Here is a 17,413-nt window from a genome sequence, read left to right on the forward strand (position 1 = left end):
TAAAAAAAAAATCTTAATCCTTCCATTACTTATTAGCTGCTGAATACTGCAGAGGAAATTCTTTTCTTTTTGGAACACAGAGCTCTCTGCTGACATCTCTGTCCATTTTGGGAACTGTCCAGAGCAGCATATGTTTGCTATGGGGATTTTCTCCTACTCTGGACAGTTCTTAAGATGGACAGAGGTGTCAGCAGAGAGCACTGTGGTCATGATGTCAGCAGAGAGCTCTGTGTTCCAAGAAGAAAAGAATTTCCTCTGTAGTATTCAGCCGCTAATAAGTACTGGAAGGATTAAGATTTTTTAATAGAAGTCATTTACAAATCTGTTTCACTTTCTGGCACCAGTTGATTTAAAAAAAAAAAAAAAAAAGTTTTCTACCGGAGTACCCCTTTAAAGTCACCCTTGTTTTTTTTTTTTTTAAATAATTCAGTTTTTTTATTTTATTTATTTTTTATTATTAATTAAAATAAATAAATAAAAATGCTGTGTGTGCGAGTATTCACCTGCTTTGGTTACTCGGATGACATTACACATTGGATACGCGCTCGCACATCCGCAGTATCCATGACAGAAGCCTCCTATAGAGCGGCGTTCATGTGATGTATGGTTCTTCTATAGAGGAGCAGCAGCACCAGAACAATACACCTGCTGTGAGGGAACAGAGATCACCCCGGCGAGGGGGGGAGGGGATGAACTTACTTAGAGGGTCTTCGCTTTTTACTCAGATCACATGTCACTATCTTGTAGGAGGAAAACATGCAGAATGGCAAAAAGGGGGTTAAATAGGAGAAAAATCCTATACATTTTTAATCTCTAGGTTTATACATTTTATTCCGTTCAATGGCAAAGATTTTGGGACAAGCCACGGAAAAAAAAGAAAGAAAACAACCCTAAAAAATATACCGGAAATAACCGAACAGATATATTTTGGCAGGAGTTCTCTTTTATATACACATATTTGATGATTGGTGAGGACCTTAGAATGGATAAGATTACAGTGAATCCAGTGTCTTCCCAAAAGTGTGTCTCCAGCTGTTGCAAAACTACAACTCCCAGCATGCCCGGACAGCCGTTGGGGGTCTGGCTGTGATAACCTAGTAAATGGGCGGGACTGTGACAACCTAGTAAATGGGCGGGACTGTGACAACCTAGTAAATGGGCGGACTGTGACAACCTAGTAAATGGGCGGGACTGTGACAACCTAGTAAATGGGCAGGACTGTGACAACCTAGTAAATGGGTGGACTGTGACAACCTAGTAAATGGGCGGGACTGTGACAACCTAGTAAATGGGCGGAACTGTGACAACCTAGTAAATGGGCGGGACTGTGACAACCTAGTAAATGGGCGGAACTGTGACAACCTAGTAAATGGGCGGAACTGTGACAACCTAGTAAATGGGTGGGACGGTGACAACCTAGTATGAGAGTGGGGGCTCTGACAACCTAGTAAGAGAGTGGGGGCTGTGACACCCTAGTATGAGAGTGGGGGCTCTGATAACCTAGTAAGAGAGTGGGGGCTGTGACAACCTAGTAAGAGAGCGGGGGCTCTGACAACCTAGTAAGAGAGTGGGGGCTGTGACAACCTAGTAAGAGAGCGGGAGCTCTGACAATCTAGTAAGAGAGTGGGGGCTGTGACAACCTAGTAAGAGAGTGGGGGCTGTGACAACCTAGTAAAAGAGTGGGGGCTGTGACAACCTAGTAAGAGAGTGGGGGCTCTGACAACCTAGTGGAAGAGTGGGGGCTCTGACAACCTAGTAAGAGAGTGGGGGCTCTGACAACCTAGTAAGAGAGTGGGGGCTCTGACAACCTAGTAAGAGAGTGGGGGCTGTGACAACCTAGTAAGAGAGTGGGGGCTCTGACAACCTAGTAAGCGAGTGGGGGCTCTGACAACCTAGTAAGAGAGTGGGGGCTCTGACAACCTAGTAAGAGAGTGGGGGCTCTGACAACCTAGTAAGAGAGTGGGGGCTCTGACAACCTAGTAAGAGAGTGGGGGCTCTGACAACCTAGTAAGAGAGTGGGGGCTCTGACAACCTAGTAAGCGAGTGGGGGCTGTGACAACCTAGTGGAAGAGTGGGGGCTGTGACAACCTAGTGGAAGAGTGGGGGCTCTGACAACCTAGTAAGAGAGTGGGGGCTCTGACAACCTAGTAAGAGAGTGGGGGCTCTGACAACCTAGTAAGAGAGTGGGGGCTCTGACAACCTAGTAAGAGAGTGGGGGCTCTGACAACCTAGTAAGAGAGTGGGGGCTCTGACAACCTAGTAAGCGAGTGGGGGCTGTGACAACCTAGTGGAAGAGTGGGGGCTCTGACAACCTAGTAAGAGAGTGGGGGCTCTGACAACCTAGTAAGAGAGTGGGGGCTCTGACAACCTAGTATGAGAGTGGGGGCTGTGACAACCTAGTATGAGAGTGGGGGCTGTGACAACCTAGTAAGAGAGCGGGGGCTGTGACAACCTAGTAAGAGAGTGGGGGCTGTGACAACCTAGTAAGAGAGTGGGGGCTCTGACAACCTAGTAAGAGAGTGGGGGCTCTGACAACCTAGTAAGAGAGTGGGGGCTGTGACAACCTAGTAAGAGAGTGGGGGCTCTGACAACCTAGTAAGAGAGTGGGGGCTCTGACAACCTAGTACGAGAGTGGGGGCTCTGACAACCTAGTAAGAGAGCGGAGGCTGTGACAACCTAGTAAGAGAGCGGGGGCTCTGACAACCTAGTAAGAGAGCGGGGGCTGTGACAACCTAGTAAGAGAGTGGGGGCTCTGACAACCTAGTAAGAGAGCGGGGGCTGTGACAACCTAGTAAGAGAGTGGGGGCTGTGACAACCTAGTAAGAGAGTGGGGGCTCTGACAACCTAGTAAGAGAGTGGGGGCTGTGACAACCTAGTAAGAGAGTGGGGGCTCTGACAACCTAGTAAGAGAGTGGGGGCTCTGACAACCTAGTAAGAGAGCGGGGGCTGTGACAATCTAGTAAGAGAGTGGGGGCTGTGACAACCTAGTAAGAGAGTGGGGGCTGTGACAACCTAGTAAGAGAGTGGGGGCTCTGACAACCTAGTAAGAGAGTGGGGGCTGTGACAACCTAGTAAGAGAGTGGGGGCTCTGACAACCTAGTAAGAGAGTGGGGGCTGTGACAACCTAGTGGAAGAGTGGGGGCTCTGACAACCTAGTAAGAGAGTGGGGGCTCTGACAACCTAGTAAGAGAGTGGGGGCTCTGACAACCTAGTAAGAGAGTGGGGGCTCTGACAACCTAGTAAGAGAGTGGGGGCTCTGACAACCTAGTAAGAGAGTGGGGGCTCTGACAACCTAGTAAGAGAGTGGGGGCTCTGACAACCTAGTATGAGAGTGGGGGCTCTGACAACCTAGTAAGAGAGTGGGGGCTCTGACAACCTAGTAAGAGAGTGGGGGCTCTGACAACCTAGTAAGAGAGTGGGGGCTCTGACAACCTAGTAAGAGAGTGGGGGCTCTGACAACCTAGTAAGTGAGTGGGGGCTGTGACAACCTAGTAAGTGAGTGGGGGCTGTGACAACCTAGTAAGAGAGTGGGGGCTGTGACAACCTAGTAAGAGAGTGGGGGCTCTGACAACCTAGTAAGAGAGTGGGGGCTCTGACAACCTAGTAAGAGAGTGGGGGCTCTGACAACCTAGTACGAGAGTGGGGGCTCTGACAACCTAGTAAGAGAGTGGGGGCTGTGACAACCTAGTAAGAGAGTGGGGGCTCTGACAACCTAGTAAGAGAGTGGGGGCTCTGACAATCTAGTAAGAGAGCGGGGTCTCTGACAACCTAGTACGAGAGTGGGGGCTCTGACAACCTAGTAAGAGAGTGGGGGCTCTGACAACCTAGTAAGAGAGTGGGGGCTCTGACAACCTAGTAAGAGAGTGGGGGCTCTGACAACCTAGTAAGAGAGTGGGGGCTGTGACAACCTAGTAAGAGAGTGGGGGCTATGACAACCTAGTAAGAGAGAGGGGGCTCTGTCAACCTAGTAAGAGAGTGGGGGCTCTGACAACCTAGTAAGAGAGCGGGGTCTCTGACAACCTAGTAAGAGAGTGGGGGCTCTGACAACCTAGTAAGAGAGTGGGGGCTCTGACAACCTAGTAAGAGAGTGGGGGCTCTGACAACCTAGTAAGAGAGTGGGGGCTCTGACAACCTAGTAAGAGAGTGGGGGCTGTGACAAACTAGTAAGAGAGTGGGGGCTGTGACAAACTAGTAAGAGAGTGGGGGCTGTGACAACAGTTTCTTGACTGTGGAAGCAAAGTAGATTTTATGAAGAGTCGGTAAAATTCCTAACTGGTTACACAGGTAAACCAGGGCTAAATTACCATACCTAATAGGGGGATTAGATACTTTGGAGGGAGTAACCCTTTAAGCCTGGTTCTCAAATTCCAGACCTGAGTAAACGCCTATGTTCAGCCACCTATTAAGTACTGTAACTAGAAAATCCAATTTGGTCAAAAGAGAAAATAGACTAAGTGGGAAGGTTCTATTGGTGACCAACTCTCTAGTTTCCCAAAAATTAAATACTAAAACAGTAACAATTGTTCTGGGCACTATTTGTTGGCACCATTCAGGCTTGTCATAGTCACTTCCCCAATAAAAAAGTATGGGAGGAAAGATTTAGATTTTTTTTTTTTTTTTTTTTGTCACGTTTCCTTATGGTTGGGGTCTCGTCCGGGACCATGAAAAACATAGGGAAAAACAAGGACTAAGAATCTTTTTCTCTTAAACCCCCCCTCATGTTGATTTTTCTTTGTTTTTAACAAGTCGTGTGAGTCGCGAGGAGTTTACATTCACACATTCATCGTCTCAAAGTAATGTGGCTGTAAATACACCCCCCCCCCCCCACTCTTCTCTGATATACTGACTAACCTAATCCCAATGACACAGAAACATTCCAAGCAGACATATCCCTGTGAACGGCCCGTACGCTCCACACCCCAGGGCCCGAGGCGCACTTGTTCTGATGTGACCGTTGGGGCCCCTCCCTTGCAGAGAAGATAAAGGAGCTTTTGTTCCCCCAGGAGACAATGCTTGTCGTCCCCAGAGAATAGGAGCTTCACTCATCTCTGGTGACACGACCCTGGATCATCTCCTGACAAGAAATGTAGGTCCAGAGCGTTGAGACGGTTTTTGGGTGTTTGCTCACCTGATAATGACGACTATTAAGGCAAATTAATCCCGGGACTCATCATGGCTATCCGGGCACCCACAATGGAGTCATTATGTCTTTATTAAATACCAACATAGCCCAGACAATGAGGCCCCGTAGAATCCTAACAAGCCACGAAAAAAAAAACGAAAAAAAAACGAAACATATACCGGAAATAGCCGGAAAAAAAATATTTTTTGTCAGGAGTTCTCTTTTATATATACATATTTGATGATTGGCAGTTGTAGTTTTGCAACAGCTGGAGGCACGCTGGTTGAGAAACTCTGAGATGGTCTAATAGAGGGGGTGGGGCTGTGACAACCTAGTAAATGGTCGGGACTGTGACAGTGTAGTAAATGGGCAGGACTGTGACAACCTAGTAAATGGGTGGACTGTGATAACCTAGTAAATGGGCGGGACTGTGATAACCTAGTAAATGGGCGGGACTGTGATAACCTAGTAAATGGGCGGGACTGTGACAACCTAGTAAATGGGTGGGACTGTGATAACCTAGTAAATGGGTGGACTGTGATAACCTAGTAAATGGGTGGGACTGTGATAACCTAGTAAATGGGTGGGACTGTGATAACCTAGTAAATGGGTGGGACTGTGATAACCTAGTAAATGGTCTGGACTGTGACAACCTAGTAAATGGGCAGGACTGTGACAACCTAGTAAATGGGCAGGACTGTGACAACCTAGTAAATGGGCAGGACTGTCACAACCTAGTTAATGGGTGGACTGTGACAACCTAGTAAATGGGCGGGACTGTGATAACCTAGTAAATGGTCGGGACTGTGACAACCTAGTAAATGGGCAGGACTGTGACAACCTAGTAAATGAGCGGGACTGTGATAACCTAGTAAATGGGCGGGACTGTGACAACCTAGTAAATGGGCAGAACTGTGATAACCTAGTAAATGGGTGGACTGTGATAACCTAGTAAATGGGCAGAGCTGTGACAACTAGTAATTGGGTGGGACTGTGACAACCTAGTAAATGGGTGGGACTGTGACAACCTAGTAAATGGGTGGGACTGTGACAACCTAGTAAATGGGCGGGACTGTGATGACCTAGTAAATGGGCGGGACTGTGACGACCTAGTAAATGGGCGGGAATGCGACAATTTAGTAAATGGGCGGGACTGTGACAACCTAGTAAATGGGCGGGAATGCGACAATTTAGTAAATGGGCGGGACTGACAACCTAGTAAATGGGCGGGACTGTGAAAACCTAGTAAATCGGGGGGACTGTAACAACCTAGTAAATGGGTGGGACTGTGACAACTTAATAGAAGGGCGGGACTGTGACAACCTAGTAAATGGGCGGGAATGTGACCACTTAATAGAAGGGCGGGACTGTGACAACCTAGTAGAAGGGCGGGACTGTGACATAGCACCAAAGATCTCATTCTTGGGTGATCTTGTCGACTTTTGTGGTTTCCACCAACAAATTATTGTCTACTGGAGACTCCAGACTTAGATTGGGCAGGTTGGTGTTTATCTGGCCGATTATATTGCTTGTCACAGAGATAAATGCCACCAGAAGTATCTGGTAGTCATCCCCCCCCCCCTGTATTATAGAACATGCGGGGGATGTTGGTCAAGCGGGGGATGTTGAAACCTTTATTTCGAACTTCAAGAATTTATACCTATATACCCTATTAAACCGGACGGGGGCCACCCAGTGAATACCCCAATGAAGGGATCACCTGCCTCCATTATTCCTTTATAAACATGGTGCTATAGAGTCAATGCAGTGTCCAATTTCCTGGGACAGGAGTCAATATTATTGGTGCATCTCATAGCTAGAACACCATGATGCATCTAGAACCCAGTTGTAGTCATCTTCGGTTTTCAACATAACTGAAGACCATGGAAGTCATGTAGCCTTCCGATTGCACTAGGGGGGGGCTGGGCTGAGGCTCGATTTAGGTCACTTGACCTGCATGTGTCTGGGATTATTGCTGAAGTCTCTGCTTTGCCCTGGCCTTAATCTAAAAGAAAAAAAAGGGGTAACCCCAGTCTACACAAGAGTATTAATTCATTAATTCACGACTTGCCCCCACCCCTCCGACAGTCAAGTATTAGCCCCCCCTTTGCCCTCAATTTGCAATAAAGCGTGATTAATGCGGTCTGACACCTGAGGCAAAACCGCGAGACGTCTTAAATTCCCCATGGCTGATTAACCCTTCATCTGCCTACAGCCTAGAAAAGTTGCTTGCTAACCCTAACTGTCCCCCCCATTTCGCGCAACAAGAGCTGACAATCAAGATAGCAGAATGGATGATCAGAGGGAAGCCTTCCTACAGTACAGCAAGTATGATACCAGGGTAGATTGTAACTAATAATACATGCCAGTCTGTCATCAGGCACCAGTGACCCGCTGCACCCCCGCCTGCACCCTCCTTTATAGAGTCACTCATGCGTTCGCTTCCTCATTCCCCTAAGAGCGCGCACCACCTACGCCCGCCGTGGGCCTGAGATGTTTATATTACAGCAGGTAAGGAACAGGAGGCCTGTGTCTGCCCATGAAACCCAATCCCCGGGCTCTGGTGACAGATACTGATCTCAGCGACTACTGTCAGTCACCAGCGTCCGCACAACCGTAACTATGACACATATCCTGACACACAGCATGAAGCTACCGGCCTAGGACTCCACCAGGATTTATCTCCCGGTTACATTACGAGATCCTTGTTCCCGAAACCCAGAAAACCTCCACCTGCTTCTTATAGGCTCCAATATGGACGACTGTCCATGGGCAATCATCCAATATGCACGACTGTCCATGGGCAATCATCCAATATGGACGACTGTCCATGGGCAATCATCCAATATGGACGCCTGTCCATGGGCAATCATCCAATATGGACGACTGTCCATGGGCAATCATCCAATATGGACGCCTGTCCATGGGCAATCATCCAATATGGACGACTGTCCATGGGCAATCATCCAATATGGACGACTGTCCATGGGCAATCATCCAATATGGACGACTGTCCATGGGCAATCATCCAATATGGACGACTGTCCATGGGCACTCATCCAATATGGACGACTGTCCATGGGCAATCGTCCAATATGGACGACTGTCCATGGGCAATCATCCAATATGGACGACTGTCCATGGGCAATCATCCAATATGGACGACTGTCCATGGGCAATCATCCAATATGGACGCCTGTCCATGGGCAATCATCCAATATGGACGACTGTCCATGGGCAATCATCCAATATGCACGACTGTCCATGGGCAATCATCCAATATGGACGACTGTCCATGGGCAATCATCCAATATGGACGACTGTCCATGGGCAATCATCCAATATGCACGACTGTCCATGGGCAATCATCCAATATGGAAGAATGTCCATGGTCAGTCATCCAGTATGGACGACTGTCCATGGACAGTCATCAATTATGAATGACTGTCCATAGGCGGTGCTTGTTGTGGTCTTTATATTGGAAGGAAACTTCTAGAAACAGCACCACACTTGTCAATGGGTCTGCACTGATGTGCATGGCTCTGTGCTGCAATACCTGACACAACCAGAAAACAGGTGTGGCACAGTTTTGAAAGTAAGCAGCCATGTTTGAAAGAAAGCAGCCAAACTCTTCAATACTATAGACAGTGTTAAAGACCGATGAATAGAGAGAGTACTCCAGTGTTTCCCAACCAGAGTGCCTCCAGCTGTTGTGAAACTACAACTCCCAGCATGCCCGGACAGCCTTCGGCTGTCCGGGCATGCTGGGAGTTGTAGTTTCACAACAGCTGGAGGCACTCTGGTTGGGAAACACCGGAGTACTATAACAGGAGGCTCGCCAACTATTAGATATGACATCACCATTCACCAGATATAATTGATGACATCACCACTTATATAGTAGAGAATATTGGATATACTACACGAAGATCACTGGCATCGATGATAAAGGACCTTTATGTCTGCGGCCATTTATATCTCGAACACTTACCAAGATATTGAGGGTCGACACGAGGGGAGAAGAGGCCAAATTTGATAAAAATGGGGAGGATGAAGCCAAAGCGCACCCACTCGATGACATAGAGGGGAGGGCGGCCCGCGTCCTGGAGGAGGCTGCACGGCAGCACCGCACTCTCTCCTACACGGCCAACCACAGCCTGAGCGTCCGATCGGATGGTACCTGAGGGAAGAAGACACCAGCGTGACATAGGGAAGACTATGTACCTGACCGGGGGTTTGGGGGGACAGAGCAATGCTCTGCAGATCTCTAGAGAAGACAGTGGAGGAATAATCTGAGGACTATCCCTTGTTGGACACATGTCTTTTTTTTTTAATTGTACTAACTATAAGAATGAAATTTATATAAAAAAGAATAAATCACTACATATCTGTCAGAGGGAACAGAGCAATGTTCTGCAGATCTTATGACAAGTCAGTGTAATAATCTGCAGAATATATCTAGAGATGACAGAGCAATGTTCTGCAGACCTCAAGACAAGTCAGTGTAATAATCTGCAGAATATATCTAGAGATGACAGAGCAATGTTCTGCAGACCTTAAGATAAGTCAGTGTAATAATCTGCAGAATATATCTAGAGATGACAGAGCAATGTTCTGCAGACCTTAAGACAAGTCAGTGTAATGATCTGCAGAATATATCTAGAGATGACAGAGCAATGTTCTGCTGACCTCAAGACAAGTCAGTGTAATGATCTGCAGAATATATCTAGAGATGACAGAGCAATGTTCTGCAGACCTCAAGACAAGTCAGTGTAATAATCTGCAGAATATATCTAGAGATGACAGAGCAATGTTCTGCTGACCTCAAGACAAGTCAGTGTAATGATCTGCAGAATATATCTAGAGATGACAGAACAATGTTCTGCAGATCTTAAGACAAGTCAGTAGTGTAATAAACTGCAGAATATATGTAGAGATGACAACGCAATGTCCAGCAGATCTGTGTATTTCTATAAAGCCCAGGTGACCCGGTGACTATATGACCGTTCCATAGAACGGTCAGAAATGGCCGCTATATGTTATCTACGTCCAAGATCCAGGTTTAAAGGGGTATTCCAGTGAAAAACAAATTTATCAACTAGCTCCAGAAAGTTAAACAGATTTGTAAATTACTTCTATTAAAAAATCTTAATCCTTCCAGTACTTATCAGCTGCTGAAGTTGCGTTCTTTTCTGTCCTACAACAGTGCTCTCTGCTGACACCTCTGTCTGTCTCAGGAACTGTCCAGAGCAGGTGAGGTTTGCTATGGGGATTTGCTCCTTCTCTGAACAGTTCCTGAGACAGACAGAGGTGTCAGCAGAGAGCACTGTTGTCAGACAGAAAAGAGCAACTCAACTTCTGTACTGGTAGGATTAAGATTTTTTAATTGAAGTAATTTACAAATCTGTTTAACTTTCTGGAGCCAGTTGATATGAAAATAATAGCTTTTCACCGGAATACCCCTTTAGGGTCTATTCACACATACAGTATTTTGCGCAGATTTGATGCGCAGGATTTCAAGCTGTGTTCTGTTTACATTGAAATCTGCAGCAGAAAATCCTGTGCAGAAAATCTGTGCATCAAATCTGCACAGAAGTTATCCAGGAAAAAACTTAAAAAACTTATATATATATATATATATATCAACTGGCTCCAGAAAGTTATAATTTGTAAATTACTTCTTTAAAAAAAAAAAATTATTAATCCTTCCAGTACTTATGAGCTGCTGAAGTTGAGTTGTTCTTTTCTGTCTAAGTGCTCTCTGATGACACCTGTCTCGGGAACTGTCCAGAGTAGAAGCAAATCCCCATAGCAAACCTCTTCTACTCTGTGCAGTTCCTGAGACAAGCAGAGATGTCAGCAGAGAGCAGTGTTGCCAGACAGAAAAGAACAACTCAACTTCAGCAGCTGATAATTATTGGAAGGATTAAGATTTTTTAATAGAAGTAATTTACAAATCTGTTTAACTTTTTGGAGCCAGTTGATATATATATAAAAATATAAAAGTTTTTTCCTGGAATTCCCATTTAAGTGGTTCCGAATTTTGGATATTTTGGACGGATGGGCCGCAGTGAGGTCCGCTTACCTTCAACGCAGTAGAATGACAGGCTGAGGAAGAATATCCAGGAAGCCAAATGCATAGCACACACTTGCCAGCCACACATAGGCAGACGGCCACAGTAAATTCAGCTGTCCTTTCATGCAGCATCAGGAGCCCCAATGCGGTGACCTCCAGGGTGCCTGAACACTCCGCAGCACAGAGATCTATGGACGGTGCCTGATAAATGTCACTCAGTCCCCGGCAGGAGTCCAACCCCACAATGCTGAAGAGTCACCCTAAGGCGCCGCCGAACCCCCAGTCATTAAGAAACATCCAGAAGAACAAACAGCTTGTCTTCTAGCGGGGTCCTCGTCTTCTCTCCTTACGGGGTACGCGTCCTGGCGTTCTCCTATAGACCTGGAACAGAGAAGTTCATGAGTAGAATAGTAGTCACCGCTGCTCCTAGTCAATGTTTGCTCAGTCCACACCTACCTACAGAGTGTCCACTAAACTATGAACAGGGGGCAAAGCAAACAGCGAAGAGCAAATTCCTGCGCTAACAGCAGAACAGAAGCACAGGAGACGGGGGAGGAGAACTCCGCAACGCTGCTCCGTGAACTTGACCTGAAGATCCGGGTGTAGATCTGGTCACCTTGTTTCCCAACCAGGGTGCAAAAAATTCCCTCCTCTACTAAAATAATAATAATTAATAAAATTAAAAAAAAATGAAATACAGTAAATGCAAAAAATTCCCTCCTCTACTAAAATAATAATAATTAATAAAAAATAAAAAAATGAAATACAGTAAATGCAAAAAATTCCCTCCTCTACTAAAATAATAATAATTAATAAAAAAAAAATCTAATACAGTAAATGAAAAAAATTCCCTCCTCTACTAAAATAATAATAATTAATAAAAAATAAAAAAATGAAATACAGTAAATGCAAAAAATTCCCTCCTCTACTAAAATAATAATAATTAATAAAAAAAAATCTAATACAGTAAATGAAAAAAATTCCCTCCTCTACTAAAATAATAATAATTAATAAAACAAAAAATCAAATACAATAAATGCAAAAAAATTCCCTCCTCTACTAAAATAATAATAATTAATTTAAAAAAAAAATCAAATACAGTAAATGCAAAAAATTCCCTCCTCTACTAAAATAAGAATAATTAATAAAAAAAAAAAATCAAATACAGTAAATGAAAAAAATTCCCTCCTCTACTAAAATAATAATAATTAATAAAAAAAAAATCAAATACAGTAAATGCAAAAAATTCCCTCCTCTACTAAAATAAGAATAATTAATAAAAACAAAAAAATATTCAAATACAGTGATCCCTCAAGTTACAATATTTATTGGTTCTGGGACGACCATTGTATGTTGAAACGATCGTATGTTGAGACCAGAACTCTATGGAAACCTGGTAATTGGTTCTGAAGCCACCAAAATGTCATCCAAAAATAGGAAAAAGTGAGGATTAAAGAAAAATAAGGAGATAACTAATATAGATAAAGCAAATCCTTACATATAACAGTAAGAAAGATCTGCTGGGAGCTGTAATCACTGTCTATGTCAGTGTTTCCCAAGAAGGGAGCCTCAGGCTGTTGCAAAACTACAACTCCCAGCATGCCCGGACAGCCTTCGGCTGTCCGGGCATGCTGGGAGTTGTAGTTTTGCAGCAGCTGGAGGCACCCTGGTTGGGAAACACTGACTTCTAAGTAGTAATATATATATATATATATATATATATATACACACAGTGATTTTACTTAGTGATCTGGTATGGCTAGTGAACTTTAAAGGGGTATTCCAGGAAAAAACTTTTTTTATATATCAACTAGCTCCATAAAGTTAAACAGATTTGTAAATTACTTCTATTAAAAAATCTTAATCCTTTCAGTACTTATGAGCTTCTGAAGTTAAGGTTGTTCTTTTCTGTCTAAGTGCTCTCTGATGACACGTGTCTCGGGAACCGCCCAGTTTAGAAGAGGTTTGCTATGGGGATTTGGGGACATCAGAGAGCACTTAGAAAAGAACAACCTTAACTTCAGAAGCTCATAAGTACTGGAAGGATTAAGATTTTTTTAATAGAAATAATTTACAAATCTGTTTAACTTTCTGGAGCCAGTTGATATATATATATAAAAAGTTTTTTCCTGGATAACCCCTTTAAAGGGGTTCCAAACGCTGAGCAGCGGAGTACCCCTTTAAACACATTTGTACACATTTAAACACATTTCTATTTAAAAATCTTAATCCTTCCAGTACTTATCAGCTGCTGTATTTCCCACAGGAAGTTCTTTTCTTTTTGAATTTCTTTTTCTGTCTTTCCATGGGGCTCTCTGCTGACACCTCAGTCCATATCAGGAACAGTCCAGAGCAGGAGAAAATCCCCATAGCAAACCTCTACTGCTCTGGACAGTTCCTGACACGGACAGAGGTGTCAGCAGAGAGCACTGTGGTCAGACAGAAAAGAAATTCAAAAAAGAAAAGAACTTCCCCTTTCACACTACAGGTATCATCCTGTAAAAAAAAAACTCCAATTATTACTACCGGCAAAAAGCCCTGAAAACGGCGGTAAAAAAATCCCCAAAAAATCCCTATATGTCCTGGCGAGAGAGTCCACTAGAGATCAGTGCAATTATTGAGGTCACCTAATATTGAGGTCAACATAAAGAGAAGATATATACAAACAAACTGGGAACAGGAGGTTAAACATGAACCACCTCACTGCTGATCCCACCTGAATTGTCAAAGTAAATTCCTACATACCAAAGATGGGCACAACCAATTGTGTCAGTCCCGACGTGTTTCCCCCCTCCAATATAGATAGTAGGAGCCAATGTGGGGTTCATCAGGGGAACATTGGTAGGAAAACTAAAATGGAAGAATAACATTTGAAATGGCTACCCATTAATGTTTAACCTCCTGTTCCCATTTTGTTTGTATATATCTTCTCTTTATGTTGATGTTATTTGATTTTGAGGACACTTTATTTTAAATAACATTAGTAAAAGCTGCGTTTTAAAGAGCTAATACTATTATCACTGTGACTGATCACTATACTCTAATGACCTCTCACTAGAAACGTATATACAGTGATGTCATTATTTATATATATATATATATATATATATATATATATATATATATATATAGTGGTGATCGAGTGTATAGTACTGATCACTAGACTATAGTGACTCTCACTAGTGATCTATATACATTGTGATATCACTCTATATCTGGTGTGATCTGATGTGTAGTACTGATCACTATACTCTAGTGACTCTCACTAGTGATCTATATATATTGTGATATCACTCTCCTCTATATCTGGTGTGATCTGATGTGTAGTACTGATCACTTTACTATAGTGACTCTCACTAGTTATCTATATACATTGTGATATCACTCTCCTCTATATCTGGTGGGATCTGATGTGTAGTACTGATCACTATACTCTAGTGACTCTCACTAGTGATCTATATACATTGTGATATCACTCTCCTCTATATCTGGTGAGATCTGATGTGTAGTACTGATCACTATACACTAGTGACTCTCACTAGTGATCTATATACATTGTGATATCACTCTCCTCTATGTCTGGTGGGATCTGATGCGTAGTACTGATCACTATACTCTAGTGACTCTCACTAGTGAACTATATACATTGTGATATCACTCTCCACTATGTCCTGGTGATCTGTTGTGTAGTACTGATCACTAGACTCTTGTGACCTCTCACAAGTACTGTATTTTCTGGCATATTAGACTACTTTTCAACCCAGGAAAATGTTTTTAAAAGTTGGGGGTCGTCTTATATGCCGGGGGTCGTCTTATAGGGCGGGTGCTGCAGTTGGCCGGGACACCCAGGGTATGGATAGAGATAGCGCAGGGTATCCTATTACCATACCTTTTTCTCTGCCTCTCAGCTCTCGCTCCTAAGGACTACAGTGAAGCGGTGCGCATGTGTGAGATCTGAGGCGGCGCAGGCGTCAATGTGCAAGATCTGAGAGGCGGCACAGGTGCACATGTGCAATATCTGACAAGCGGCGCTAGTGTGTATTTGCGAGATTAGAGAGGCGGAGAAGGAGGTACGGTAATGGGGTACAAGGGTGGCGCATGTGTGAGATCTGAGAGGCGGAGAAGGAGGTACGGTAATCGGGTACAAGGGTGGCGCATGTGTGATATCTGAGAGGCGGAGAAGGAGGTACGGTAATGGGGTACAAGGGTGGCGCATGTGTGATATCTGAGAGGCGGAGAAGGAGGTACAAGGGTGGCGCATGTGTGAGATCTGAGAGGCGGAGAAGGAGGTACGGTAATGGGGTACAAGGGTGGCGCATGTGTGATATCTGAGAGGCGGAGAAGGAGGTACAAGGGTGGAGCATGTGTGAGATCTGAGAGGCGGAGAAGGAGGTACGGTAATAGGATACAAGGGCGGGCCAGACGAGTGAAAGAGGCATGTACCGCTCTGATAGTCTTGGAGACAGGGAGGGCTGGGCAGACAGGGAGAGCTGACCAATCCAAGCAGACTTTGTATACAACAACCAGCCAGTCACTGTACCTTACATCGCGGTAGAGGGGTAGTCTTATACGGCGAGTATATCCCAAACTCTATATTTTAACTGTAAAAGTTGGGGGTCGTCTTATATGCCCACTCGTCATATACACCGGAAAATACAGTATTTTATATACAGTGATATCACAGCCCTTTATGTCGTGGTGATGCGGTGTGTAGACTGATCATTATACTCTAGTGACTCTCACCAACAATGTATATAAACTGATGTAACTGCTCTAAGTCCTGATCACTATACTTCACCAGTAATGTATATACAGTGATGTCATGGCATCTATGTCCTGGTGACCCAGTGTATAGTATTGATCTCTATACTGTAGGTGACCTCAATGCTATCACTACTTTCTATGTCCTGAAGGTCTGGTATATAATACTGATCACTATACTCTAGTGAATCTCACCAATAAGGTATATAAACTGATGGAACTTCTCTCTAAGGGGAGATCAAAACATGTGCGGAGCAAAAATTGCCCAGTTGCCCATAGCAACCAATCAGATCGCTTCTTTCATTTTAGAAAAGGCCTATGAATAATGAAAGAAGCGATCTGATTGGTTGCTATGGCAACTTTTCCTCTGCACAGGTTGTGATAAATCTCCCCCTAAGTCCTGATCAGTATACTCTAGTGACTCTAACCAATAATGTATATGAACTGATGTAACTGCTCTCTAAGTCCTGATCAGTATACTCTAGTGACTCTCACCAGTAAGGTATATACAGTGATATTACTGTTCTCTATGTCCTGGTGATGCTGTATGTAGTACAAATCACTATACTCTAATGACTCTCACCAATAATGTATATAAACTGATGTAACTGCTCTCTAAGTCCTGATCACTATACTCTAGTGACTCTCACCAATAATGTATATAAACTGGTGTAACTGCTCCCTAAGTCCTGATCACTATACTCTAGTGACTCTCACCAATAATGTATATAAACTGGTGTAACTGCTCTCTAAGTCCTGATCACTATACTCTAGTGACTCTCACCAATAATGTATATAAACTGGTGTAACTGCTCTCTAAGTCCTGATCACTATACTCTAGTGACTCTCACCAATAATGTATATGAACTGATGTAACTGCTCTCTAAGTCCTGATCAGTATACTCTAGTGACTCTCACCAGTAAGGTATATACAGTGATATTACTGTTCTCTATGTCCTGGTGATGCGGTATGTAGTACAAATCACTATACTCTAATGACTCTCACCAATAATGTATATAAACTGATGTAACTGCTCTCTAAGTCCTGATCACTATACTCTAGTGACTCTCACCAATAATGTATATAAACTGGTGTAACTGCTCTCTAAGTCCTCATCACTATACTCTAGTGACTCTCACCAATAATGTATATAAACTGATGTAACTGCTCTCTAAGTCCTGATCACTATACTCTAGTGACTCTCACCAATAATGTATATAAACTGGTGTAACTGCTCTCTAAGTCCTCATCACTATACTCTAGTGACTCTCACCAATAATGTATATAAACTGGTGTAACTGCTCTCTAAGTCCTGATCACTATACTCTAGTGACTCTCACCAATAATGTATATAAACTGGTGTAACTGCTCTCTAAGTCCTGATCACTATACTCTAGTGACTCTCACCAATAATGTATATAAACTGGTGTAACTGCTCTCTAAGTCCTGATCA

General features: G+C 43.9%; 1 protein-coding gene and 1 long non-coding RNA gene across 9 annotated transcripts in view; one reads left to right on the forward strand and one right to left on the reverse strand.

The window, feature by feature from the left end:
- LOC130295599 (uncharacterized) overlaps window positions 1-17,413 on the forward strand; it is a 205,758-nt gene that overhangs the window by 186,088 nt on the left and 2,257 nt on the right. The window lies entirely within an intron of this gene.
- IGSF9 (immunoglobulin superfamily member 9) overlaps window positions 1-17,413 on the reverse strand; it is a 111,823-nt gene that overhangs the window by 81,343 nt on the left and 13,067 nt on the right. For 6 of the 8 annotated variants that reach the window (XM_056546453.1, XM_056546450.1, XM_056546454.1 and 3 more), the window contains 2 exons: window positions 11,208-11,579; window positions 9,114-9,302 (listed from right to left, as the gene is read on the reverse strand). In XM_056546453.1, the coding sequence (XP_056402428.1) occupies window positions 9,114-9,302; window positions 11,208-11,286 (268 nt within the window). In that variant the 5' untranslated portion in view covers window positions 11,287-11,579. Of the gene's footprint in view, window positions 1-9,113; window positions 9,303-11,207; window positions 11,580-11,654; window positions 11,828-16,542; window positions 16,579-17,413 lie in introns of those variants that run through there. The other 2 variants (XM_056546452.1, XM_056546451.1) reach the window with 2 other exon arrangements.

Source organism: Hyla sarda, chromosome 11 (assembly GCF_029499605.1).
Source record: "Hyla sarda isolate aHylSar1 chromosome 11, aHylSar1.hap1, whole genome shotgun sequence".
In the NCBI taxonomy this organism is placed as follows: Eukaryota; Metazoa; Chordata; class Amphibia; order Anura; family Hylidae; genus Hyla; species Hyla sarda.